Here is a 27,078-nt window from a genome sequence, read left to right as displayed (position 1 = left end):
CAGAGACCCATGCATCGTTAGATATGGGGAGGTCAATATCTTTTTCCCAAGCCATCTTGGATTTATCTTGTAATGGGGTTTTTAGATCCAGCATTAAATTATATAGCCTAGAAATGAGACCTTTCTTTGATGGGTTTAATGACATAATTCTGTCCATTGTTTCGGTCTCTTTGGTAGATGTAAAATTGGGCAATTGGGAAGTGAGAAAGTGACGTGCCTGTAGATAACGAAAGAAGTCAGAGTTTGAAAGATTGAATTTCTCTTTAATCTGAGCAAATGATGCTACAATCCCATCCATCAATAGATCCCTGAAACGTATGATACCATTTCGGTGCCAACGTTGGAAGCCTGAATCCATGATGGATGGCTTAAAAAAGTTATTAGCAGCAATAGGGCTCTAAACCGAGAAACTACAAAGACCAAATTGCTTTCTAAACTGACCCCATATCTTTAGTGAGTGTTTAACGACAGGGTTTTTGAAAGATGCAATAAAAGTGGAACGTGGAGGCAAAGCAGAGTTAACAACAGCTAAAGATATTATTACATGGACATATCTCCAGCGTAACCCAATTAGGGCGGGCTGGTTGGTCATAATAAAAGCACCAATGTAAAAGATTTCGCAGGTTAGACGCCCAGTAATAAAAACGGAAATTTGGCAAAGCAAGGCCTCCTTGTAACGTTTTTTGAAGGTGTATTTTATTTAGTCGAGGACGTTTACCCTGCCATATATATGAGGAGATAATGGAATCCAGCTGCTGGAAGAATGAGGCAGGGATAAAAATCGGCAAAGTTTGAAAAAGATATAATAATTTGGGCAAAATAACCATTTTAATAGAGTTTACCCGTCCAATTAAAGATATTGACATGGGTGACCACTGTGATAATATTTGTTTGATCCTTGATAGATCAGCAAAGTTTTCTTTAAATAAATCTTTAAACTTTCTAGTGACTGTGACTCCAAGATAGGTAAATTTGGTGCATTCAACTTTAAAACTGAGATTGGTCAAGTCTAGGGCTCATGCTGCTTCATTAATAGGAAAAAGCACACTCTTACTAGTATTCAACTTATAGCCTGAAAAACTACCAAAATGATTAAGCAGTGCTAAACACTTTGGGAGGGATTCATTTGGATTAGAGATGTACAGCAGGAGATCATCCGCATATAGGGAGACCCTATGCTCCACATCTCCTCTCCAAACCCCACAAAAGTCCGTACTGCTACGAAGAGCTATAGCAAGAGGCTCTATCGCTAAATTGAAAAGCAAAAGGCTCAAGGGGCATCCCTGGCGTGTGCCACGGGACAAGTTGAAAGGGTTAGATATTTGTAAGTTTGAACGGATTACTGCCGAGAGTTTGGAATAAAGTAATTTAATCCATAGCCTAAAAGCAGGACCCAAGCCAAATCTCTCCAGCACAGCAAATAGGTAAGGCCATTCAATCCGATCAAATGCTTTTTCTGCGTCAACAGCAATCACGCATTCAGGCCTAACTTCAGGAGCAGAGTAAATAATATCAAAGAGTTGCCTAATGTTAAAATATGCCTGCTGGCTTTTAATGAAGCCAGTCTGGTCACCAGATATGACAGTAGGGAGAACTGTATCCAGCCTACGGGCCAAGACTTTTGCCAAGACTTTGGCATCCGTGTTCAGAAGTGAGATTGGCCTGTATGATTCACAGTTGGTTGGATCCTTGTGTTTCTTTGCAATTAACGTAATACAGGCCTGAGTGAAAGTTTGGGGTAAGTGATGTAGTTTACTAGACTCGGCAAAGACTAACTGAAGCAGCGGTGAGAGGAGCGAGGAAAATTTCTTAAAAAATTCTATCGGGAAACCATCTGGACCAGGACACTTGTTAGATTGCATTGAGATGATGGCCTTAGCAATTTCTTCCTGTGTTATAGAACCTTCTAGCTGGTTCATAGATTCTGCAGAAAAAGTTGGGATATCGAGCCCATTGAGAAAATCACAAATTACGTTGAGGTCTGTATTTGTCTCAGAAGTGTAAAGTTTAGTATAAAAGTTCCTGAAAGCGACATTAATTTTCAAAGTATCAGTTGTCATTTGACCAGAGACCAGTTGTATTTCAGAAATGGCCTGTTTTGCTCTAAAGCCTTTAAGTTGGTTTGCCAATAATTTGTCCGTCTTGTCACCATATGTATAGAAAGTGGCTTTATTTCTCATAAGGAGTCGTTCAGTATGGTGTGTAGAAAGCAAGTCAAATCTGGTCTTTAGCTCTACTCGTTGTTTGTGTAGATCTGGGCATTTATTTTGAGCATATTGCCTATCAATAAGCCCAATTTGGTAAATTAGCTCATTCCGTTCCTCATTTGCTTCACGTTTCATCCTGAGCACTGTAGGAAATGATTTGTCCGCGCAAGCAGGCTTTAAGTGCATCCCACACAAAAAGATAAGACATTTCTGGCGTGGCATTCGTATCAATGAAAAAGGCTATTTCTTTTTCAACAAACTTAACAAAATTTGCGTCAGCTAGAAGTGTGGAATTGAATCGCCACTGTCTGTTTCCAGGAGTAAGACCACAAAAAGACAGATAATGTGAGAGGAGCATGATCAGAGATCACAATTGGCTGGTATTCGCAAGAGTGGACCAATGAAAGAAGTTGACTATCTACAAAAAAATAATCAATTCTAGTGTAAGAGTGATGGACCTGTGAGAAGAATGAGTATTCCCTGTTAGTAGGATGCAATAAGCGCCAAATATCACGAACACCAAACTCGGAAAGGAAATTGCATGTTGTGTGGGCCGCCAGAAGAGGAGGTACTGCTGGCCCACCACCAGAGGGCGCCCTGCCTGAAGTGCGGGCTTCAGGCACGAGAGGGCGCTGCCGCCATGGACACAGCCGGGGGTGACAACTGTCGCTCATTACCTCTTGACAGCTGTCACCCATCTACTCAACATCATCTCACTCCATAAAGACCAGACGTCATCTCCACCTCGTTGCCGAGATATACTTCATAGGAGGTAACACTCTCAGCCTTTTTGTGAGATTTGTAACTCTGTTATTTTGAGAATTTGCAGGAGAACCGGTCGTTTGTGAGGAGGCTGTGCAAGACGGCGCTCCTTTTCAGCTGAGACCGCTGCAACATATTGAATGAGAGGTGGAGGTGGCATTCCCACCGTAGTTGTTACTGGGTGTACACACACCCACACTTGACTGTCTTTGTTCTTCGCCAGCAGTACCAGATCCGACAGTCGGGGACGGTGATCACCTGGGAATTCGGGACTTGGCGGCTCCAGTATTCACCAGGTTCTGGGGCGGCGGAAATCGTGTGGTTCCGGCTCTTCTCAGGACAGACGTCTTCTATCCTCGAGCCTGCCCACACGTCACCTCCTGTGTATTGACTGTTATGATATTCTGTGATTGTCTGTATGTTCGTTGTGCACATTCACAACATTAAATTGTTACTTTTTGGCTCATCTATTGACCGTTCATTTGCGCCCCCTGTTGTGGGTCCGTGTCACTACACTTTCCCAACATTGCAAATAAGATTGGCTGACTTACTGGCTGTGCTGGGATTGAGAGAAGACCTGTCCAAGACAGGATCCAACCAACAGTTAAACTCCCCCCCTAAGATAAGGCTATGAGTAGTTAAATCCGGCAGTAAAGAAAACAACCGTTTGAAAAAGTCCACATCGTCCGAATTTGGGGCATACACATTTACCAAAACCACCAACGTATTGTATAGTTTACCTAGAACGATAACATACCGTCCGTATTTATCAGAGATGACGTTATGAAGTTTAAATGAAACGTTATGACTAATAAGTACTGAAACCCCTCGAGCCTCAAAACACGAGTGAAAGCCCTGACCTGACCAATGTGACAGTAATTGACTAGAATCTGAGCTACGAACATGGGTCTCTTGCAAAAAGGCTATCTCGGTCCTAAGGTGTTTGAGATGGGAGAAAACCTTCTTTCTTTTGACAGGATGGTTTAAGCATTTAACATTCCAGCTCGTTAGATTAAGATTATTAGTCATATTACACAAATAAAGAAAGGCAACCAAGACCGATAGCAAAGACCTGGTGAGTGGGACAGTGAACTCAGTGACCAGCACTCTATTCTAGCAATTGGCAAAAAGATACTGGAAGTGACAAATCCCCCCTCCCCCCACCCCCCCAAGACAGCTGCTAACCCGAACAGCAGCAAGCTCCATAAAAAAAAAAAAAACTTCTCAAAAACCTCGACTTCCAAGTTACAAAAAAATTAATAAGTAAACCGACAAAAGCGCTCCAGCCTTCAAAAAACAGGCACGTACAAACAGAAGCATATTATATTTATGATCCAGGATCTTCTTGCAAAAAAAAAAAAACAAAAACAAAAAACAAAGGCCAAAACAGGGAGAGAGAGAGAAAAAAGTATATAAGCTGAACTGGAGTGCACTGATATTGACAATAAGCACTAACTGCACACAAACGTCTCATAGCATCAAAAACATTATATCCGTCCAAATGTGCTATGAAAGCAAAAGTAAAAGTGAGAATGGAACAGTAACGTCACCTAAATGCTTGCCTTGATATCTCTGATTGATTCTCCTTAATACTGATTTTTCAGCTTCCTTTTAAAAGGATCACTCATCAAAGGCAAGAACAAGATACAGATCAGCAGCAAAATGCAACTAGTTCTTTATTAACAAACCCAAGATTTCTATGAAATCCTTTCATGTCCTTTTAACAGATACTGCTGATAAACAGAAACTGTTGTAACCAGGATTGAGAATCCCTCTAGGTGAAAATCACTGAAATCACTGCCTCTGACACAGCTTTAAAGTACTTGTACTGGGAGGAAGGAAAAAAACAAAAACAAGATGATGATCCATACTCCTATTCAGTAGGTGGCGGTAATTCACATCTGGAAGGTACTTGCCAACTGCCACAGAAACAATCCGAGAAGAAGAAGGAAAAGATTATCTATACTCCTATTCAGTAGGTGGCGGTAATGCACAACTGAAAGATGCTTGCCAGCCACCACAAAACACCACAAGAAGAAGAAGAAGAAGAGCATCACCCAAACTGGCACTGGTTGGGAAGAAAACATCACTAAAAACAATCGAGGCCCCAGTCAAAAGTTCACGCAGCACTCACGTAGAACCAGACGGGCCAGGCAATGCAGAATTCTCGTCGATATATTTTTGTGCTTCATCAACACTGTTGAGCCACTTTTTGGCTCCGCTTGGCAGCGTTATACGAAGACGAGCTGGGAACAGCAAAGCTGGTTTCCGTCCCCGCCTGTACAGCTCCACCATCACGTCCCTATACCGTGCACATTGACTCGCAATTTCTGCGCTGTAATCCTCTACGACTCGGATCTCTTGGCTGTTGTAAACAAACTTGCCCCTGCGCCGTGCTTCCCTGATAAGAAGCTCCTTGGTCTGGTAACGGTGTAGGCGAAGAATAACAGGTCATGGCTGCTTTCCAGCAGCTGGCTTGGGAGCTAATGACCGATGTGCTCCGTCTATCTCAGGTGGCAATGATAAAGTTTCCTCCCCATAGATCTTCTGAAGTAGTTCAGAAAAAAACTCAGTCGGACGACCACTCTCTGTGGCTTCGGCTAGCCCAAGGATGCGTATGTTCTGGCGGCGACTGCGGTTCTCCAAATCAACCACTTTAGCTTTTAGCTTAGCGTTCTCATCTCGGAAGGAGGAACAGGAGTTTTCCAGATTCAGAACTCGCTGGCTCAGGTCGTCAGAGGCGAGCTCGAGTAAAGAAATTCGTTGGTCATGGTCATCCACAGATATCTTAATTTGATCCAGTTTGGAATTAATTATACCGAAAGATTCCTTGACATTATCAGATAGCTTCTGGCGGTGTTCCTCCAGTAGCTCAGTGATGGCGTCAAGCGTGAGGCCTGGACCGGCTGCGCTAGCACCCTCTTTGTCGGCAGGTTTTGCCCCCTTAGTCGGCATCGTAGTCAACTTTGACCGGTTCAAATGATAAAAAATGTTATTACTGACAAAAGCGGCACAAAATTAAAGTGGTATGACGGCAGAAGGATACGAAAGGGTAAAAAAACAAACAGCCGGAGCACATTCACCACACGTCTACTCCATTCGTTTACCAACCGGAAGTCCCTCCATGCTTAAAAATTGTACCAAGATTTAAATTTTTGGCCATACTGCCCAGCCCAAACTGATACCAAACTATGTCTCCTCAGGAGTCCTGTCACAGACCTACATGGGTGCCACACAAGGACCAGAAAAGCAGCTGTTGGAAAGACGTTGACAGTATTTGAGAAGTGGACATACAAATGGATCCTCACTGTATCATTCACTGAAGGGAGAGCCAACAATTACATTTTAGAAAAGACAGGAACTAAACCATTTCTTTTGGAGTGTGATACTTGGACTGGGGAGTACTATAGCACTGTCATTCTGAATCATCAGCACCTTCATTCCTGGATGAAATTCAGCAACCAGCATTGTGATCAGCACAGCATTCAGAAATGAAACAAATAATGTGATGGGATGAACTGATAATGATTACTAACTGCATCCTTTGATTAATAACCTATTTATGTCAGCTCCTTAGCACACAGCAGCACTGCACCAGTCTGAGCAGAATGAGCCTGGACACTCCTGCTGAGCTGATGTGGTGCACAGGTCATAGAATTAGGGCCGTTACAATGCCAGCATGTTGTCGAAGCTCTTCCAGCCAACGTCAACAGCTGCTGAGCTGTAAAGAAAAACAGTGCAACCTGAAATTCCTCTGTGTAAATGTGGATAACGACGGAGTGCACGGTCACACAGAGAGAGAGAGAGAGAGAGAGAGAGAGAGAAAGAGGGGGAGAGGGAGATAAATAAGGAGATCAATAAAAGCGCTCTCTCCCAGTTTAACGAGTCACAGCGTTTCGTTCAGGGCAGCCTTTACCACAGCCAGACTCAGCAGCATCTGGACACAATGAAAGTGATAAACCAAGACAAATAAATAAAGAAAGAAAGAAAGAAAGAAAGAAAGTTAAATGACTCTGTTTTTGAGCCGCACCACACCATGCAGTAGAGAACAGAGCGCACTTCCACAGAGGCAGAAAATAGCACTGAACTGGTGCGGCATGGGACACGCGACTGTATGCACACATTAAAATGCGAACACACGCAGCTGCAAGTATGAATGAACACTGAAAAAGGCTGAGTACGCGCGTATTTCGGACGTATTTAAATGAAACACAACGCTGCAATGAGCAGCTCTACAAATATGCCAATGTGACAGGGGCTTAACCAGAAACCACCACAATCCAAAGAAGGATTCTGTGATTCTGCTCACAGTGTTTGTGTGTATTAGTAAGGTGCATTTTTGTTTCTCATCAGAATTACTGACAAAGAAATGAAACAATTTTTATTCAGATCAACAGTGATTTATACAAGGAAGATGTGTTTACATTTTGTGATGATCTGCACATGGATCCACAAGTTAACACTCACTTTATTATCAAGATTGAGACTGTTTTTGGTCATTTACTCAGTGAGTGTGAAACTAAGGCATATATTTTGATAAATACAGAAAGATGCCACTGACTGGTTACAAATGCAGTTTGATCTGAATCTAAGTGGAAGTCTAGACTGCAATATATGTAATGGCAGAGATTATTATGCCTTTTTTCCCTCAAATCAATGCCTAAAGAACTGTTTATTCATGGAGCACAGCTAACAATTGAGCTAAAAAAAAGACCTCATGACATTACGATAATATGATTTCATTTAATGTTTTTCTCTGCACTTAATCACTTTTATATCAGGCTGTCACAGTTTCATCGAAATTGGTTAATTAGTAGTAATCACGCTTAAGAAAAAAATAAACATAACCACATTGGTATAAATTCAAAGCGATGATTGTTCTATCAATGAAAACAAGGAGCAGAGGAAAACTGTCTTTAATCAAGTTTATGCAGTAAATGGAACTGCTCAGATTTTCCCAGTCCCAGAAAATCCACATTAAACAAAAAGCAGGATGACAGAGATCATCCCTGCAACTCCACAGAGGGACCTCATGCTGCAGACATAAGTCACTGAGAGAGAAGTAATAAGAAGAAGAATGACAAGCTGGAGGAGAAGGGAGAAAAGAGGGAAGAAAGAGCTGTCAGGACAGAGCAGTGGGTGGGGGCAGAGGCTGACCCCTGCTGAGAGTTAACTATCTATATCCAGAAGCCTGTCAGTCACTCAGCAGGGCGCTGAGCCACAACACGGCCCAACACAGACATAACAGCGGCAGCTGCATCGATCACACAGAACACACACCGACATACAGAACAACCTGGGAACTATTCTAACACCGTATATATTTGCATTTAGCCTGAGATTCTGCAGGATTCAGGAAGAAGCATGCATGCACGCACGCACACATGCACACACACCGTGTCCGAGTGCTGGAACACCACCAGCTGAGCTTGAGCCCACCCACATTCTTGAAGAAAGTTGGTTAAACGTCCACCCGAAATGACTTCTTTTCTTCTTTTTTTAAATTGAAGTTTATTAAACACCCACCTAAAATAAATTAATTTTGTGACCCTAACAGATTGTAAAAAGTAAAAAATAATGTTTTCACAAAGTTTTTCTCATCATTTCTGTATCTGACATGTGATGATGTCATTGGTTTGTGTTGGTAATATGTTGAAACGTGTTCTTATTTTGAAAGACTCGAGCAAGAAACAGGAAGTGTTCCAGGACAATGGCCAGCGTTGTGAAAATTATAATGGTTGGGCTTGAAAACTGATGCGCAGCACGTGTGGACACGAACTAAAGATATTCTACTGTTTTCAGTGAGAGGCTGATGGGAAACTAACATCTCCACCGGCAAATGAATGCTGTATCTTAACGAGAAGAAAAAATGGACAGCAAGAAACAGATTAAGTGCAGCATTGCCTAGATTTAAACAGGACAAGAACTTTTGAAGCTGCTATCAGAGCCAGGATTTCCTGCTTTAATATAACACTGCAAAATATTTCAATGAAGTAAATTATTATATTGTACATATGGTTATTGATAAACAAATGCACATGACATTGTCACTTCCTGTAGACTGCCTCTGCAGACAGAATTCTGCTATGACGGTTTTTCTGCTGTTGATGTGAGAAAGCAGCTTAACATTAACTGGACGTCCACTGTCAAGCTACAAAACAAGTACAGGAAAAAACAAATGTACAACCATCCACTCAAAGTTTTCAGCACGCACAAAACTTTAAGATGGACTCGCCAGACATCATCAGACATCAGCCGACAAGGAACACATTTAACGAATGGGAAAGTGCTCTGTTTTGGAGCCAACCTCAAGCAGAGAGTTAAGGTCCTACACTTCCGCATCCACCTCAATTCTAGCGGGCTCAGATTGCTGCTTGGCTAATACTGGATGGATATAGAATTTGCTGCTGTGTTTACATACAAATTTACATACAGTAGCTTTAATCTGTGAGCAGTACAGCTGTGTAACACTTTAACACTGTGCGACAAAGTGTAAATGTGAAATTTTTTCATAAGTTCATTGACCTTTTAAAGTCATCTGAACTACACAGATTGCTTGTGTTTATACTGTATTCTGCCATGTTTAGAGAGGTTCGGTTGGTAGCCAGCATTTTATCCAATCCCACAATGCACCGCACGGGCCGAGATGCGCAACTGAAGATTTCCTTACCTAAATTGAAGATTTCTTGGCGTTTGTGGAAAATGAAATATTCCTCCCCTGTGGTAAAACAAGGACAGCCTTCAAGATGCCCTCTGGGTCACGCCATGCTGTCACACATGACAAAACCCACAGTTCATAAAAGATCATGGATTTGAAATCACAGACTGGATCACTTTTGGATCAGAACAAAATTTTTAAAAAGTGCTTGAAAGGCTTCAAATTTTAAAAGAACTTTTGCCAACAAAGCGTCCAGTGTAAATTCCTTTGGCTTCTCTTTGTTCTCCCCAATTGGGGTTGTCACAACAGATCTGCATGTTGATTTGACAAGTTTTACACCAAATGCCCTTCCTGATGCAACTCCACATAGCATGGAGAATCGCCAGGGTTGGCCTTGAACTGGGAACCTTCCGCTCTAGAAACAAACGCACTAACTGCTTGGCCACCATGCTGTCCAATGTTTTTCATCATATTTCACAATAAAATATTTCGCTGTTGTATTAAACTGTAATATGAATAGTATCAGTAAATAAAAAATAAAAAAAACAGTCGTCAAAATCATGAAAAGTAAAAAAATAAGACAGAAAAGGAGCAAAGTTGATCTAAGTTTATGACTCCAATCTATTTATTTATTTTTAATGGGGATGACTACATTGTCTGGTGAGAGAGGAACAATAATAATTTTGTTTATAAGCCTTTCAAGAGAAATACATTAGTTCTCCCCACAAAGGGCCTTGGCTGGGGAAGTAATGTGAGGCATTATTGTAAAGTGCTTTGAACATCTGCTTGATGTTAGAGCATTATAGAAATGCAGTCCTGCAGTAGGAGCAGCGGCTCGACTTCGAGCTCCTCCCGAGTGACCGAGCTCCTCACCCTATCTCTAAGGGAGCGCCCAGCCACCCTGCGGAGGAAACTCATCTCGGCCGCTTGTACTCGCGATCTCCTCTTCAACCTATATTCAATTGAATACATAACAAAGACAAGATATTTAATGTTCAAACTGATAAACTTTATTGTTTTTGTGCAAATATTTGCTCATTTTGAAATGGATGCCTGCAACAAGTTTAAAAAAAACTGGGACATTGGTATGTTTAACACTGTGTTACATCACCTTTCTTTCTAACAACACTCAATAAGCGTTTGGGAACTGAGGACCCTAATGGTTGAAGCTTTGTAGGTGAATTCTTTCCCATTCTTGCTTGATGTACGACTTCAGTTGTTCAACAGTCGAAGCTAATGTTTTTGCTAGCGGATTAGCTTTTCAGATAAGTTTTAAAACCATCATTGGACCAATTATCTTCCAATAAATTTAGTTCAGATAACTTTCAGTCCGATAAGATTTTTTTCTGGTAAGTTTAACAGTCAGAAACGTTTGTACACCCTGAAATCAAACATTTTAGTCCAGCTGTTGTGTGTTTGTGACAGACTGGCTACCTGTTACTTGCTGATGATGTCATCATTAAGCGCAAAATGTGATTGGCCGGTCAACGCAGGGAGCATTGTGGGTAGTGTAGTTCAGGTTCACTTCGGACGTTACAGTGATTGTTATCGTGCACTCGACACAAAAACAAAACAGACTAATTTTAACATTATTTTATTTTATTTCTTTGTGGCTGACGGTATAATTTAATCACCAAGACCCGGTGAGGGAGAGGTGCTCTCACGGCGCAGCTGTGTACAGAAGGACTTTTCTTCACCATTTAGACACTGTTTTGGACAAAAAAAAGGGCGCTTTCTGTCGATTATTTCTTCAGATGACTCCCACTGAAACTAACATGTAAGAATTCGTATTTACTACGTGTCTTTTAATCAATCAATGCATTAATGGACGTATTTCGGTTGTTTAAGCCACAGGGTTCAAAGCGTGTGGAAAAAAAGCAGCAGCTTTTTAGTTCATACTTCTAATACTGTGTCTTACTGCTTTTGAAAGATGATGACAGTGTTTGGGGTTTTTTATTTATTCATTTTTTGTGCATTCTTTTGTGTTTGTGATCCTTGAATTTACCCGGCAGCAATAAGTGAAAGTGAAACTGGTTTATCAATAGCTGACAGTGTAATCTGATATGGCCGCATCCTAATCAATACTAAAAGTTATTGGATATCGGTAAATTTTTGAGCAGTATATTGGTTTAGCGTTATAAAAGATAACTTTTCAGTTATCAGATTAATGGTTATCGAAGCTAACTTTTTGGTTAGCTGTGCCCACCGCTGCTGTTGTCGTATTTTGCGCTTCATAATGTGCCACACATTTTCAATGGTCGACAGGTCTGGACTGCAGGCAGGCCAGTCTAGTACCTGCACTCTTTTACTACGAAGCCACGGTGTTGTAACAAGTGCAGAATGTGGCTTGGCATTGTCTTGCTGAAATAAGCAGGGACGTCCCTGATAAAGACGCTGCTTGGATGGCAGCATGTGTTGCTCCAAAACCTGGATGTACCGTTCAGCATTGATGGTGCCATCACTGATGTGTAAGTTGCCCATGCCATGGGCACTAATACCATCACAGATGCTGGCTGGCCCCATACCATCACAGATGCTGGCTTTTGAAAATTTGCACTGGTAACAATATGGATGGTCTTTTTCCTCTTTTGTCTGGAGGACACGACGTCCATGATTTGCAAAAACAATTTGAAATGTGTACTTATCAGACCATAGCACAATTTTCCACTTGGTGTCTGGCCATTTCAAAGGAGCTCGGGCCCAGAGAATGCAGTGGCGTTTCTGGATGTTGTTGATGTATGGCTATCGCTTTGCATGGTAGAGTTTTCACGAATGAACTGTGTTAACTGCCAATGGTTTTCTGAAGTGTTCCTGAGCCGACGTGGTAAGATCCTTTACACAATGATGTCGGTTTTTAATGCAGCGCTGCCTGAGGGATCCAAGGTCACAGGCATTCAATGTTGGCTTTTGGTCTTGCCGCTTACATGTAGAAAGTTCTCCAGATTCTCTGAATCTTCTGATTATATTATGGACTGGAGATGATGGAATCCCTAAATTCCTTGCAACTGAACGTTGAGAAACATTGTTCTTAAACTGTTGAACAATTTTTTCATGCAGGTGTTCACAAAGTGGTGATCCTCGCCCCATCTTTGCATGTGAACGGCTGAGCCTTTTGGGGATACTCCTTTTATACCCAATTATGACACTCACCTGTTTCCAATTAACCTGCTCACCTGTGGAATGTTCCAAACAGGTGTACTTTGAGCATTCATCAACTTTCCCAGTCTTTTGTTGCCCCTGTCCCAGCTTTTTTTGAAACATGTTGCAGGCATCCATTTCAAAAAGAGCAAATATTTGCACAAAAACAATAAAGTTGATCAGTTTCAACATTAAATATCTTGTCTTTGTGGTGTATTCAATTGAATATAGGTTGAAGAGGATTTGCAAATCATTGTATTCTGTTTTTATTTACATTTCACACAAGGTCCCAACTTCATTGGAATTGGGGTAATTGGGGGGAGAAGGCTCCGCTCCGCGAACTGATCTGACAGCACAACTGTGATGCAAAGTGCCAGACAGGTCGTCACTAAAACAAACAGGTAAGACCTTATATTTACACTGTGTGTGAATTTACACAAGGAGCGCAGCTTTCAGGAAATCAACTGACAGCATCAAATGACGTATTTGAACTTATGAAAAAACCTGAAAAATCCATAAATTAGCTGCATCATTGTCAAAGCCGCAGTGTTCAAAGCGTGTGAAAAAAGTAGCGGCTTATAGTTTGTAATTACAGTACTTATTATTTTCTGGAGCTGTGGATTTTCGCTGAGCTTGGCTGCACCACGCTTCAAGCGCTCCACTTGGTTCACTGGGATCATGGCTGCACAGTGAATAGACAAGGGACACTTCATGCTCAACTCACGAGTTTGGGGGATTTTTTTTCCTGTGTTTGGATCCAGAAGAGCTGAGTGTGCACCAAACTGTAACTAGCAGAGAACATGTTTGTTTTGAAAGGCTCCTTCCACAACATCTCATGAATGGGCAGCTGCATTCCCTCAACTCACAGTTATCTCACTGCAACTGCATCAATATTAACGCAGTTATCACTTAAAGAACGTCATTGCGACATGAAATCAACCTCATGTAAACACTGCAAATAGTCAGCGGTTAACATGTGTGCCAAACCCTGGAGGTGGTCCATATAGACCACACAACTATGATCGTTACACTTTCAGACCCATGGTGTGATCGGGTCAAGTGGCGGTGTTGCAGACCAAAAAGTCCCCCTAAAATCGGTCCCCCGTAATGACGTGGTTCACAGATTTGTTTCTGCTTCATACTGCACACCAGTCATCATCTATCTCAGCGACAAATATCTGAAGCTTTTGTACAACAATCATTTCCACATAAATTCAGCATTATTTCATCATAAAAGGTGGAGGAAGCGATCAGAGCGCCGCGGCTAAATGAGCTGCGAGCTGATGCGTTAACTGCGCGTCAGACATTTCAAAGCGTCACGGAATTTCGCCTTGTTTCTGCTTAAAACGGCCTCGTTTCTTCATGTCTCTTCACCCAAAGCAATCAAATGGATTGCTTTGGGTGAAGAGACTCCGTTTCAGACGTGCTGTTGTGGTCCAAAACGACGCATGTGCAGATGCAAAAGGCGGACTGATTTTTAAGGGTGGACTGTTTGGTCTGTGACACCGGTTCACTCCAGTATGTAAAAGCACACTGAGACGGAGAAAGAGATAATGCTCCAGTTTATTTCAAACATGCTATTCCACCCTCTGGCCCAAATCCTTCTGCTCCTTCCACATATACCCACAGCCACTGTGATACTGCTCAGTCTTCAAGATAATGTGGACCATGGATATCTGCTGATACCGCTGCTATTTCAATACCAGAGCTCTATTTGCTTTAATATTATTATTATTATTATTATTATTATTATTATTGTTTTGATATGATATTCTGCAGTCCCCAGTTACACAGCTTTATGATAAAGCGGTATCGAGGAGGATTTTCTTGAAAAAAAAAAGACCTGAAAGTTCAGCTACAATTTGCCAGAAGAAGTACTTTTATTTATTTTTTGGTGGTTTCTTGTAGCATTTTAGAAATGCGCTCCTTACTCAAAACGGTACATGTACTCACGCAATTTATGAAAACTGTGAAAAAAATGAAATCAATTAAATCTTGATTGATGAGAAACAGCAGTTCTTGAAAAGCATAGAGAGAAGACAGCTCTCTCTCTCTCTCTCTCTCTTTCTCTCTCTCTCCAAGAAATTAGCTCTTTAGAATGCTGACACATGCAAATGAAAAGACTGAAATAAATCTGATTACATTCTGGACTCACATGCCATTCCAGCAGCGGGTGGTAAATCATCTATACTGTATATTAAAATCGTGTGTGTGTGATTTTATTAAGATCAATGTAAGTACATAATATACAGTGGGGAAAATAAGTATTTGACCCTGTCAGTTTTGCATGTTTTCCCACCTACAAAGAACAGAGAGGTCTGTAATTTTTATCGTAGGCACAATTCAACTGTGACAGACGGAATCTAAAAAAAAAAAAAAAAAAAAAAAAATCCAGAAAATCACATTGTATGATTTTTAAATAATTTGCATTTTGTGGCATAAAATAAGAATTGGACCCCCTACCAACCAGCAAGAATTCTGGCTCCCACAGACCTGTTAATTTTTCTTTAAGAAGCCCTCTTATTCTGCACTCTTTACCTGTATTAATTCAACCTGTTTGAACCTGCATAAAAGACACCTATTCACACACTCAGTCAATCACACTCCAACCTGTCCACCATAGCCAACACCAAAGAGCTGTCTAAGGACACCAGGGACAAAACTGTAGACCTGCACAAGGCTGGGATGGACTACAGGACAACAGGCAAACAGCTTGGTAGAAGACAACAACTGTTATGATTATTTATTAGAAAGTGGAAGAAACACAAGATGACTGTCAATCTCCCTCGGTCTGGAATTCCATGCAAGATCTCACTTTGTGGGGTAAGGATGATTCTGAGAAAGCTCAGAACTATACAGGAGGACCTGGTCAATGACCTGAAGAGAGCTGGGACCACAGTCACAAAGATTACATTAGTAACACATGATGCTGTCATGGTTTAAAATCCTGCAGGGCAGCAAGGTTCCCCTGCTCAAGCCAGCACATGTCCAGGCCCGTTTGAAGTTCACCAGTAACCATCTGGATGATCCAGAGGAGGCATGGGAGAAGGTCATGTGGTCAGATGAAACCAGAATAGAGCTTTTTGGAGTCAACTCCACTTACCATGGAGGTTGAGAACAACCCCAAGAAAACCATCCAAACCGTGAAGCATGGGGGTGGAAACATCATACTCTGGGGGTGCTCTTCTGCAAAGGGGACAGAACGACTGCACCTTATTGAAGGGAGGATGGATGGGGTCATGTATTACGAGATTTTGGCAAACAACCTCCTTCCCTCAGTAAGAGCACTGAAGATGGGTCATGGCTGGGTCTTCCAGCATGACAATGACCCCAAACACACAGCCAGGGCAACTAAGGAGGGGCTCTGTAAGAAGCATTTCAACGTCCTGGAGTGGCCTTGCAAGTCTCCAGACCTGAACTCAATAAAAAATCTTTGGAGGGAGCTGAAACTCCAAACCTGAGAGATTTGGAGAAGATCTGTATGGAGGAGTGGACCAAAATCCCAGTTGCAGTGTGTCAAAACTTGGTCAAGAACTACTGGATAGTTTCCCAAAGTCCCCTGTAATTTTCCAGCATGTTTCATCTCGCCGCCTGCAGTCTTTTCTTAAAAACCCACAGAGTAAGCAGCAAGCACACCATCACCTCAATGTCCTCCATTGTTTATGTGTTTGTGTCGCGTATAAATTAGAACTGACTTAGACTGACTCTGACTTAGAACTGGTGCGGACCAGGGGAATCCAACTGTTTAATTAAAACAAAGCATCGACATGTTTATTAACAAGATCTCAATTATTTCCATAATGAAGTTTATATTACACAAAATTGTTTTAACCCAAATGCTTTATGGTTAGCAAATTTTCTTAGTTGCCCCATTAATGCTGCTAAATCACTGTAATAAATGTAGCATGGAAGATTTTATTGTAATATTTTGTCAGATTGTGTTTAATTCTAAGATATTTATTGTTTTTTTTTGCATGACCTCCCTCAGCAGCACCACTTAGCACCACTTAGCGGTATGGTGCAGTTTTGCACAGCCATGATCTGACGAACCCACCCATGTTGAGGAGGTTCTCAACAGTAATGGAAAACGACATTTCTGGTACCAAAATTAGTTGAGTTGAGTAGAGTAGTGCCAGGCCTGTATAATCGAAAAGGGCCTTTAGTGATTTTCCGGTCCGACGGGCATTTGAAATTACAACTCCAATTCCAATGAAGTTGGGACATTGTGTAAAATGTAAATAAAAACAGAATATAATAATATGCAAATCCTCTTCAACCTATATTCAACTGAATACACCACAAAGACAAGATATTTAATGTTCAAACTGATAAACTTTGTTTTTTTTGTGAAAATATTTGCTCAATTTGAAATGGATGCCTGCAACATGTTTCAAAAAAGTTGGGACGGGGCAACAAAAGACTGGGAAAGTTGATGAATGCTAAAAGAACACCGAATTGGAAACAGGTGAGTGTCATGACTGGGTATAAAAGGAGCATCCCCAAAAGGCTCAGCCGTTCACAAGCAAAGATGGGGTGAGGTCCACCACTTTGTGAACAACTGCATGAAAAAATAGTCCAACAGTTTAAGAACAATGTTTCTCAACATTCAATTGCAAGGAATATAAGGATTCCATCATCTACAGTCCATAATATAATCATAAGATTCAGAGAATCTGGAGAACTTTCTACATGTAAGCGGCAAGGCAGAAAATCAACACTGAATGCCCGTGACCTTCAATCCCCCAGGCAGCACTGCATTAAAAACCAACATCATTGTGTAAAGGATCTTACCGCGTGGGCTCAGGAACACTTCAGAAAACCAGTCATTTTGTTCAGAAAACACAGTTTGTTACTACATCTACAAGTGCAAGATAAAACTACCATGTAAAGCGAAAGCCATACATCAACAACATCCAGAAATGCTGCCACCTTCTCTGGGCCCGAGCTCATTTGAAATGGACAGACACAAAGTGGAAAAGTGTGCTGTGGTCTGATGAGTCCACGTTTCAAATTATTTTTGGAAATCATGGATGTTGTGTTCTCCAGACAAAAGAGGAAAAAGACCATCCAGACTGTTACCAGAGCGAAGTTCAAAAGCCAGCATCTGTGATGGTATGGGGGTGTGTTAGTGCCCATGGCATGGACAACTTACACATCTGTGATGGCACCATCAATGCTGAAAGGTACATCCAGGTTTTGGAGCAACACATGCTGCCATCCAAGCAAATGTCTTTTTCAGGGACGTCCCTGCTTATTTCAGCAAGACAATGTTAAGCCACATTCTGTACGTGTTACAACAGTGTGGCTTCGTAGTAAAAGAGTGCGGGTACTAGACTGGCCTGCATGCAGTCCAGACCTGTCGCCCATTGAAAATGTGTGGCACATTATGAAGCACAAAATACGGCAAAATACGGAGACCCCGGACTGTTGAACAAATGAAGTTGTACATCAAGCAAGAATGGGAAAGAATTCCACCTACAAAGCTTCAACAATTAGCGTCCTCAGTTCCCAAATGCTTATTGAGTGTTGTTAGAAGGAAAGATGATGTAACACAGTGGTAAACATACCACTGTCCCATTTCAAAATGAGCAAATATTTCCACAAAAACAATAAAGTTTATCAGTTTGAACATTGAATATCTTGTCTTTGTGGTGTATTCAATTGAATATAGGTTGAAGAAGATTTGCAAATCATTGTGTTCTGTTTTTATTTACATTTTACACAACGTCCCAACTTTATCGGAATTGGTGTTGTAGGATCCCCTGGTCAGAAGCTCACCGCTTTAAGCTCCTGATGGTTTGTGCTATTGGTGGTTTTTCTCACTCCTTCTATGCCTGTCAGATGAGCATGTTGAGGTCGTGTCAATCAGACCGTAGTTCATGGGTGTTGGACTAATATTAGCATACTTGCGAAATGTGAAGCCAGAGGAGACATTAGCACACATCTTGAAGTGATCCTAAAGTATGCAGAGACACTATAATGGAGGATGACACAGGCTTTTCTGACACAAGCTGGGTTCAATACCATTTGTAATTATACTTAAACCAGCACTTATAAATGGACAATCAGCATAATTCAGAGAGGGGACAAAATAAGAAAGTGAAGGGCAACCAATAAAATACACATATAAAAAAAAATGAGGGGATTACAGGCGTATAAAAGATTTACTGAATAGGCGACATTCAATCCCCAGCAAAAGGTTCGGAACGCCCTTATTTTTTTGGTCTTCTTTGAAAGAGCACAGATCTAAAAGTCAGGGAGAAAGCTGTGAGTAGGTACACTGGATTCTCTCACATGCACACCTTTTCTGAGCCAAATGGCATCTGTCTGAACTCCTGGTTTCAGCAACACAAGCATAGTCGCTGCTGTTTCCAGCACAGCTCAAAACCTGCTTAAACACTCTGAGATCAAAGGGACCTCCCTCAGCAACACCACTTAGCGGTATGGTGCTTTTCTACACAGTGGACAGTCTGCAGGTGCAGTGCGTGTGGAATGTTGGCATACCTCCCGCTCATCCTGATGTAGCCACTGTTTGGGGTCGTCTTCCGAGGCCAGGTAGGCGATGAGGTCGAGGGCTGTCAGCCGCGTCTGGCGTCGTGATGAGACAAAGATCAGCACCGGCTTTGCTGGGGAGTGGCTGCGGATTGCTGCAATTAAAGTGGAAAATTTGTAATCAACAAACACAATTGGGTTCGGAAATATTTGCACACTGATGTGTTTTGCGATTTTTTAATACAGAAGTGAAAGCAAGTAATAAAATGTGCTTTCAGATTCATGATTGGTTTGCACCATTTATGCACTGTTTGTTTACTGTAAAGCCCACCGAGTTTACTTATTGTGTAATGAAATGTGCAACATAAAGAAAACTTTCTCAAAGTGCACATTTGATCTTCATCGTGATGGTGATTGTATGTGACTCATATGAAGGTTGTTGAAATTACATCACCTCCGTATGTGGTCTCCCTTTTAATAGCACCACAGTTAACTGGCTGTTGAGCTGTTTAACCTTGTGTGTGTCTGTCCGTTCACCCGCCTGTCATGGTAAATGGTAAATGGACTGCATTTATATAGCATTTTTCCATCTGCATCAGACGCCCAAAGTGCTTTACAGTAATGTACTCACATTCACCCAGATGTCAGGGTGCTGCCATACAAGGCGCTCACTACACACTGGGAGCAATAGGGGATTAAGGGCCTTGCCAAAGGGCCCTGAATGATTTTCCAGTCAGGTGGGGATTTGAACCCATGATCTTCTGGACTCAAGCCCAACACCTTAACCACTAGACCATCACCTCCCACGTCAGTCAGTTAGTCATCATTTAAGGACATAGAAAAAAAGTTTTGCAGTTGATTTAAAGTGTAGAATTTGGAATCCATTGCTATAAACTGTGGCATTAACTTGGACATGTCCTCACATTAAAAAACAAACAGAAAAACTAAATAACACTACAGAGAATTGTGGTGAATGAGAGAACCCACTCCAGGAAGTGCAGATTTCGGTAAAAATTTAAAATTACATAAAGTTTTCTTCAATGCAGTTCAATGTTTTATATTATAATAGCCAAGTGGCCTCTGTGTGCGTGTGTATGGCTTTGATCACAGACAAACTGGGGAGATCTGACATGTGCCATTTGTATGCTTATGTATTTTGGGTCAAGGACGAATGCTGCAAAAAAGAAAAGTTGACAGGCAGCGCTGACGTTCGGCATAAGCAGACTACGCAGCCTGCGTGGGGCAACAACCATGTTGCACTAGTTTGCAGGGCCTCCAATTGACTGAAAAATGTGTTGAAATTATTACATTATTACATTTCAAAATCAATATAAATTATTTATGAATAGGCCCATCGTTTTTGTCTTTAAACATTGTGTAGGCCCCTACCCCATTACTTAATTGGGGCAAATTAACAGTTTTTTTGCCTAATATAAAGCCCCCATCCACCCCCGCCCCGATTCCCTGAAATGGTACAGCCCTGTTTGCGTCTTTCTCTGCTCGCTGTGTCGCCTAACCAGGGTTGCCAGATGTGACGATTTCCAGTCCAATAAATGCTCAAAAAATGCATGGAGGCACTAAATCCTGCGCAATTTGAACTGATTTTTAAAATGTGTGTGGCAATTCTATACAAAAAACTCGTCCAGTGCCATATTTTTATCCTAAACAAACCAAGTGGATGGGAAAACACTGCGCAGGGTTGTCAGGTTGGGTGTTTGTTCCTGTCTTTGGATGACCTGATCAGTGATTTTGCTGCCAGGAAAGCTCGCCGTGCACTTTTGTAAAGCCTTCTTCTTTATTTATGAGCAGAATTATTTTTGTTCATCGGCCATTGTTTGTTTGGAACCTGCAGTTGATTTTATTTATTTTTTTATTGTAAAGCCATCTTTATTTATTTGCATAATTATATTTGTTCATTGCTCATTGTTTATTTGGAATCTACAGTGTTTTTTTTATTTAATTTAATTCTAATGCTGCTGTTAAGAAAGTTATTTATTATTTATACATTATAAATGGTGCTGCTGCTCTTTACTGTTATTGGCCTTACTTATTATAACATTGTAAATGTTCATTGCTATATGTGTATTTAATGTGAATTTTAATAAATAGTAACGGTTTGAGTAGAACTTTTGTGTGTGTGTGTGGGGGGGGGGGGGGTTTCCCCTCTTGTATGGGGGTGGGGCTCCCTGACCAGTTATGCTTAGGGCCTCCAAAACCTTAGCAGCGGCCCTGTTGACAGGACTAATATTTTTGGATAAAATAGCAATATTAGCTAACAACATTGAACAATGGACTTTGTGCTGCAATGCACCATGGGAGTTTGGGGTTTTAAATGTTATTGTGGTTCATGTTCGTGTAACAGTGCTGTTAGTGTTATGGATTTATTGTGTTTTGTAGTTCAATTGGTTTAATCAGTTTAGTTAAATGTGATGTTGCTGTTACCATGAGTGTAAAGTGTAGTGCATTTGTCTTCCGCCACCATCTCTGTTTGTGGTGCATAAAAATAAAAGCACCTGCTCGCACCAGAATGCAGAAAAGACAAAAAGCTCTGCATGCATGTGCGTATAACTTCAATCACAGACAAACTGGGGAGAGCTGACATTTGCCGTTTGGAATGCTTATGTAATTTGGGCGAAGGATGAATGGAAATGGAAGGTTGATAGGACTAATATTTTTGGATGCTGTGGATGCTGCTATTACATTCTGGATTCACATGCCAGTCCAGCAGGGTGCGGCAAATCATCTTTATATTAAAAGCGCGTGCGCATGTGTGATTTTATTTACTAACTTCAATGTAAGTACATAATATAATTGTAAATAATTTAAAAATACAAGGATGACACATGAAAGTGAAAACACTTATTTCCATTGTGGTCCATTTAAAAATCAAATGACAAAATACAAGTAATAATACTGGCAATAATAATAATAATAATAATGGTAGTAGTAGTAGTAGTAGTAGTAATAATAATAATAATAATAATAAGTGTGTACATGATAACAAGAACCTAAACAATTTATACATTAAAACAGTAAATTAATATTTAAAAAATGACATAATTAACAGGAAATATAAGGGTTGAGTTCTTCTAAAAACTGTTGAGGTCTAAGGTTCTAAAAACATTCTGGACTCACTCGCCATTCCAACTCATTATAGAAACTTTGCATAATTTATTACTACCCTCCAATAATGTCAGCTACCTATTTTATAAACACTATCCAATCTAGAGCCTGTGGATCTCCAACAACAGGCAACATGCTAGTTTTTCTTTATAATGCAAAGAAAAATTGTAAAAGGCTTAGCTTAGCTGGCCTGCTGTTGCTGTTCATGTTATTTCAGACAGTCCAAACAAGTGTTGTGCCATACAGTATGAAAGTTGAACATTTTTCTTATTAGGAGCTGCTTCTTCTTTTGCCTCAGTGTGTGAATCAAAGTACCTCATTTAGTACATAGCAGCAGCTTGTCATATGTGTAGACGGTGCCATCTTGTGGTCATAGATGATAATGCAGGATTTTGTTCATGTATAAGTCACTTGGGAATTATAAGTTGCAGGACCAAGTAAAGAATCTTCAGCAAAATGCAATTATATAACACATTCGCATCCATCCAGACACTCTGTGTGGGCGTTTACCAACAGCGCTTTATACTCACACACCAAAGTCAGCGTGTTGTCATGAAAGATGTTGAACTGCATACTGGGAGCAACATGGGGATTAAGGACTGTGGCTGTGATGATAAGTGGCGTTTTTTTTAATATCCTTTCCCACCCACATGTTCCTGTTTGGTCAGGTGAGCGACACTGTAGCCACAAGATGGCATCTCTCAGCTTTATGCCAACACACTCCAAACAAAGAACAAAGACCAACAATATTCTCAAAGGGCTGGAAGCACAAAGTTCCACCTCAGTAAAGTAAACCTCAACTGTTCCTGCAAAAGCATCTGACGTCCATGTTTTACCTTGGAAGGTGGGCTTGTTCATGGTGGCCATACGAGGGCAGTAGTGCTGTCCTGGGAAACCATGGATATGAACTTCCAGGGGAACCGGGCGAACAGAAGGACGGAAGTTAAAAAGACCAACCTGTTACAAAAAAGAGATGTGAGCAGCTGGCAACATGAAGCTCCATCTGGCTGTCACGTGAAGATTCTGCCACCATCACTGAAGTAGAGAAGCTTGAATCTTCGACTGGACTGGGTTGCTTGACGCGAGGACGTTTCGCTTCAAATCGCAGAAGCTTCCTCAGCTAAAATTCTTGCTCTGGTGGTCTGACTTCTGTCTTGACTCTTGTAGAGAAGAAGTCACAAAAGCTGGAGTTTTAAACCTAACCAGACCCCTCCTACCGAGAGGCAAACTGCTATAGGCTAGTGACTAAACAATAGCTCTAATTAGCACCTATTGTGCTCTAGTTATCACCTTTTAGTGCAGAAAAGGCGTACTTTCAGTGGGAGTATTTTTAAAGATACACCGAGACAAATTAGTGACAACAGGGAAAAATGGGTAAAGAATCTCTCCAACAGGGTTCTTACACAGACAGAAAAGGATGTGCTCGCTGAAGGACTAAATTTCTCAGTGACCCCTAAACATATACCGACAATAGATTACATCACTGCAGTAGAGTCAGCCATTAAACATAACAGTTTGAAGCTGGGGACCTCCGACTAAGAGTCACAGCAGTGCTGAACAGTGCTAAGCCTCCTCCGTCCAACATCACAGGAGAAGAACGGAAAGCTTTGTCAGCACTGCCAAAGGTCCAAAGCATCCTTATCCTGCCAGCGGATAAAGGCAGATGCACGGTGGTCCTGAACACATCGGACTACGAGGCCAAGATCAACAATTTGCTCAGTGACTCCAATACATACGAACGTCTGAAGAGAGACCCCACGAGCGGCTATAAGAAGAAAATCATTAGCTACCTCCAAAACCTGGAGAAAGAGGGACTCATCGACAGGCAGACATACTACAGACTGTACCCTGGGGACGCCACTCCGTGCATCTATGGACTGCCCAAAATCCACAAACAGAACGTGCCACTCAGGCCTATTGTATGTGGCACAGATTCCATCACGTACAATTTGGCCAAGCACCTCAAGTGGATTTTGACTCCTCTAGTGGGTAACTCAGACCACCATGTGAAGAACACACAAGATTTTGTGAACAAGATCAAGGACCTGCAGCTGGAGGCAGATGAAACAATCGTGTCATTTGATGTGACTTCGTTGTTCACCTGCATCCCCACCGCTGAGGCCGTCTCAGCTGTGAGGCAGAGACTGCTGGAGGATGTGTCTCTACTTGAAAGGACCAAACTCACACCAGACCACATCTGCCAACTCTTGGAGATCTGTCTTAACACCACGTATTTCCTGTTTAGGGGAATTACTACAGGCAGATTCATGGTTTTCAATGGGGTCTCCGGTATCCCCCATTGTGGCCAATCTGTACATGGAGCGAGTGGAGAAGACAGCCTTGATGTCTTTCACGGGCATCTCTCCCAGTCACTGGTTCAGATATGTTGATGACACATGGGTTAAAATCAAGCAACAGGAAGTTGAGGACTTTACAGAACACATCAACTCGGTGGACGCCAATATCAAGTTCACACGTGAGGATGCCAGAACCAACCATTTAGCCTTCTTGGACTGTGATGTTACGAATGGAGAGAACAGGCAGCTCCAGACAGGGGTTTACAGAAAACCAACTCACACTGACCAATATCTGCTCTTTGGCTCAAACCACCCCCTTGAACACAAGCTCGGGGTGATCAGGACGCTTCAACACAGAGCCCTACAGGTGCCCACAACTGCAGTGGGAAGGGCTAAAGAACAACAACTTGTCCGGAAAGCCCTCACAGTATGTGGGTACCCACGAGGGTCCCTGGACAAAGTGCAGAAGTCCCAGAGAACAAAGAGACCAGATAGACAGGAGACGGAGACAAGAAGAAGAGGAGTGTCTCTCCCTTATTTAGCAGGAGTAGGGGAAAAAACTACAGAGGATCTTCAGACAGCACAAAATCCCAGTTTACTTTAAACCGGTTAACACCTTGAGACAGAAATTAGTTCACCCTAAGGACAGGATCCCTAGTAGAGCAATGTAGTGTATTCTATCAGATGTCAGGAAAACTGTAACGAACACTACATAGGTGAGACTAAGCAACCTTTACACAAAAGGCTATACCAGCACCGCAGAGAGGGCGCCAGTGGACCTCAGTCTGCAGTTCATCTCCACCTTAAAGACACTAACCACACATTTGAGGACAAGGAAGTTAAAATCTTAGCCAGAGAGAAGAAATGGTTTGAGAGAGGGGTCAAGGAGGCATTCTTTGTGAAACGTTTGAAACCCAGCCTTAACCGGGGAGGGGGTCTGAGACACGCTTTATCCCCTGTTTACAATGGGGTACTCAGGTCAAAGCAGTTTCAGTCTTTTGTTCATGGTAATGAGTCATTCACGTCATCAGCAGAGTCATCAAGGGAGCCATGAGGAGAGGGTCCGTCCCATCATTAGGAGGGACAGCTGCCCTGTCATTAGGAGGGTGCTAACTAGAGCACAATAGGTGCTAATTAGAGCTATTGTTTAGTCACTAGCCTATAGCAGTCTGCCTCTCGATAGGAGGGGTCTGGTTAGGTTTAAAACTCCAGCTTTTGTGACTTCTTCTCCACAAGAGTCAAGACAGAAGTCAGACCACCAAAGCAAGAATTTTAGTTGAGGAAGCTTCTGCGATTTGAAGCGAAACGTCCTCGCGTCAAGCAACCCAGTCCAGTCGAAGATTCAAGCTTCTCTACTATGGAAACCACCTGGACAACTGAGAGCCTACGCAGAAACAAGCCATCACTGAAGGTTCAGCTCTACTGTGCTGCATCCAGCCTGTGTACTGTGTAACGTGGTGCTGAACGCAGAAACGCGGCGCTGCAGCATGTTGACAAACGGCTTGCTTTGTGATGTGTTAATTCACATGTTAAACATGTGGAGTGGGCAAATACTGAGCAGCACACTATAAAAAGAAGCTAGCCAATCACATTTATTGATGAAAGTCAATCTGTCTTGCCAAAAGCATTTCTTCTTAATCCTAGCAAAAGGGTAAAAGTCAAATTACAAACCAATCCACTCCAAAATGTGCGTGTAACAATGTAAAAATAATAACATCTCCAGACATGGCTAGATTTTGATAAAGTATGTGGCCATCAGCAAAAATGTGCAAAATATTACACTATTTAGGAGAATCCCAACTGTACTGCAGAGCAGGCATCTCTGTGGGACAGGACTTAGACTATGATTCCAGGTGTGTGCTTCAGGTTACCAGTCTGTATCCTTGGACAAGACACTTCAACTGCATTATTCCATTCCACCCAGCCATAAATGGGCAGCCTTGCGAAGAGAAGTAACCTATGGTATCGATGGATTACATTGGTCTAATGGCCTCAGGGCCTGTGTAGGAATGATGTTGATTTTGATTTTCACTTTGCATACTGGGGTTTTTCTTTCTGATTTTGGAAATTAGCTGTAATTCTTGGTCACTGAGAAAGCGTTGTGCATGGGATTAAGTGAGCAATCACATGTAAAATTTGCGCATAGAGGTCTTAAGCAGGCTGTCAAGCAAAAATTCAGATAAAATCAGGAGAATATCTGTGAAAACGCACAGAATTCGAAGTTGGAGATGTTGATTATTAAATATCAAACACATGCAAATGTAAAAGGTAGACAAAAGTGATTTGGCACAATAAGACCCCTTTAACTATCTTACTCTTTCCAAGACAAAAAAAATCTAGGATGAAAAGAATCACAATTTGCTCTTTTTGAGTACTTTTGGTTTTACCTTCATAATGTATC

At 41.7% G+C, this 27,078-nt stretch overlaps 1 protein-coding gene and 1 long non-coding RNA gene across 2 annotated transcripts in view; one reads left to right on the top strand and one right to left on the bottom strand.

Moving 5' to 3' along the window:
- Positions 1-27,078, bottom strand: part of ascc3 (activating signal cointegrator 1 complex subunit 3) — a 626,361-nt gene that overhangs the window by 105,252 nt on the left and 494,031 nt on the right. Inside the window, 2 exon segments of the mRNA XM_034173960.1 lie at positions 19,270-19,412; positions 23,217-23,337. Coding sequence (XP_034029851.1) covers positions 19,270-19,412; positions 23,217-23,337 — 264 coding nt within the window.
- On the top strand, positions 20,215-26,990 carry LOC117513721. The gene is made up of 3 exons (XR_004561690.1): positions 20,215-20,226; positions 26,674-26,678; positions 26,900-26,990. It is a non-coding gene; the product is annotated as an uncharacterized LOC117513721 (long non-coding RNA).

This window comes from Thalassophryne amazonica, chromosome 7 (assembly GCF_902500255.1).
Source record: "Thalassophryne amazonica chromosome 7, fThaAma1.1, whole genome shotgun sequence".
NCBI lineage: Eukaryota > Metazoa > Chordata > Actinopteri > Batrachoidiformes > Batrachoididae > Thalassophryne > Thalassophryne amazonica.
Note: the sequence above shows the minus strand (reverse complement) of the source record. Positions and strands in the feature narration are given on the sequence as shown.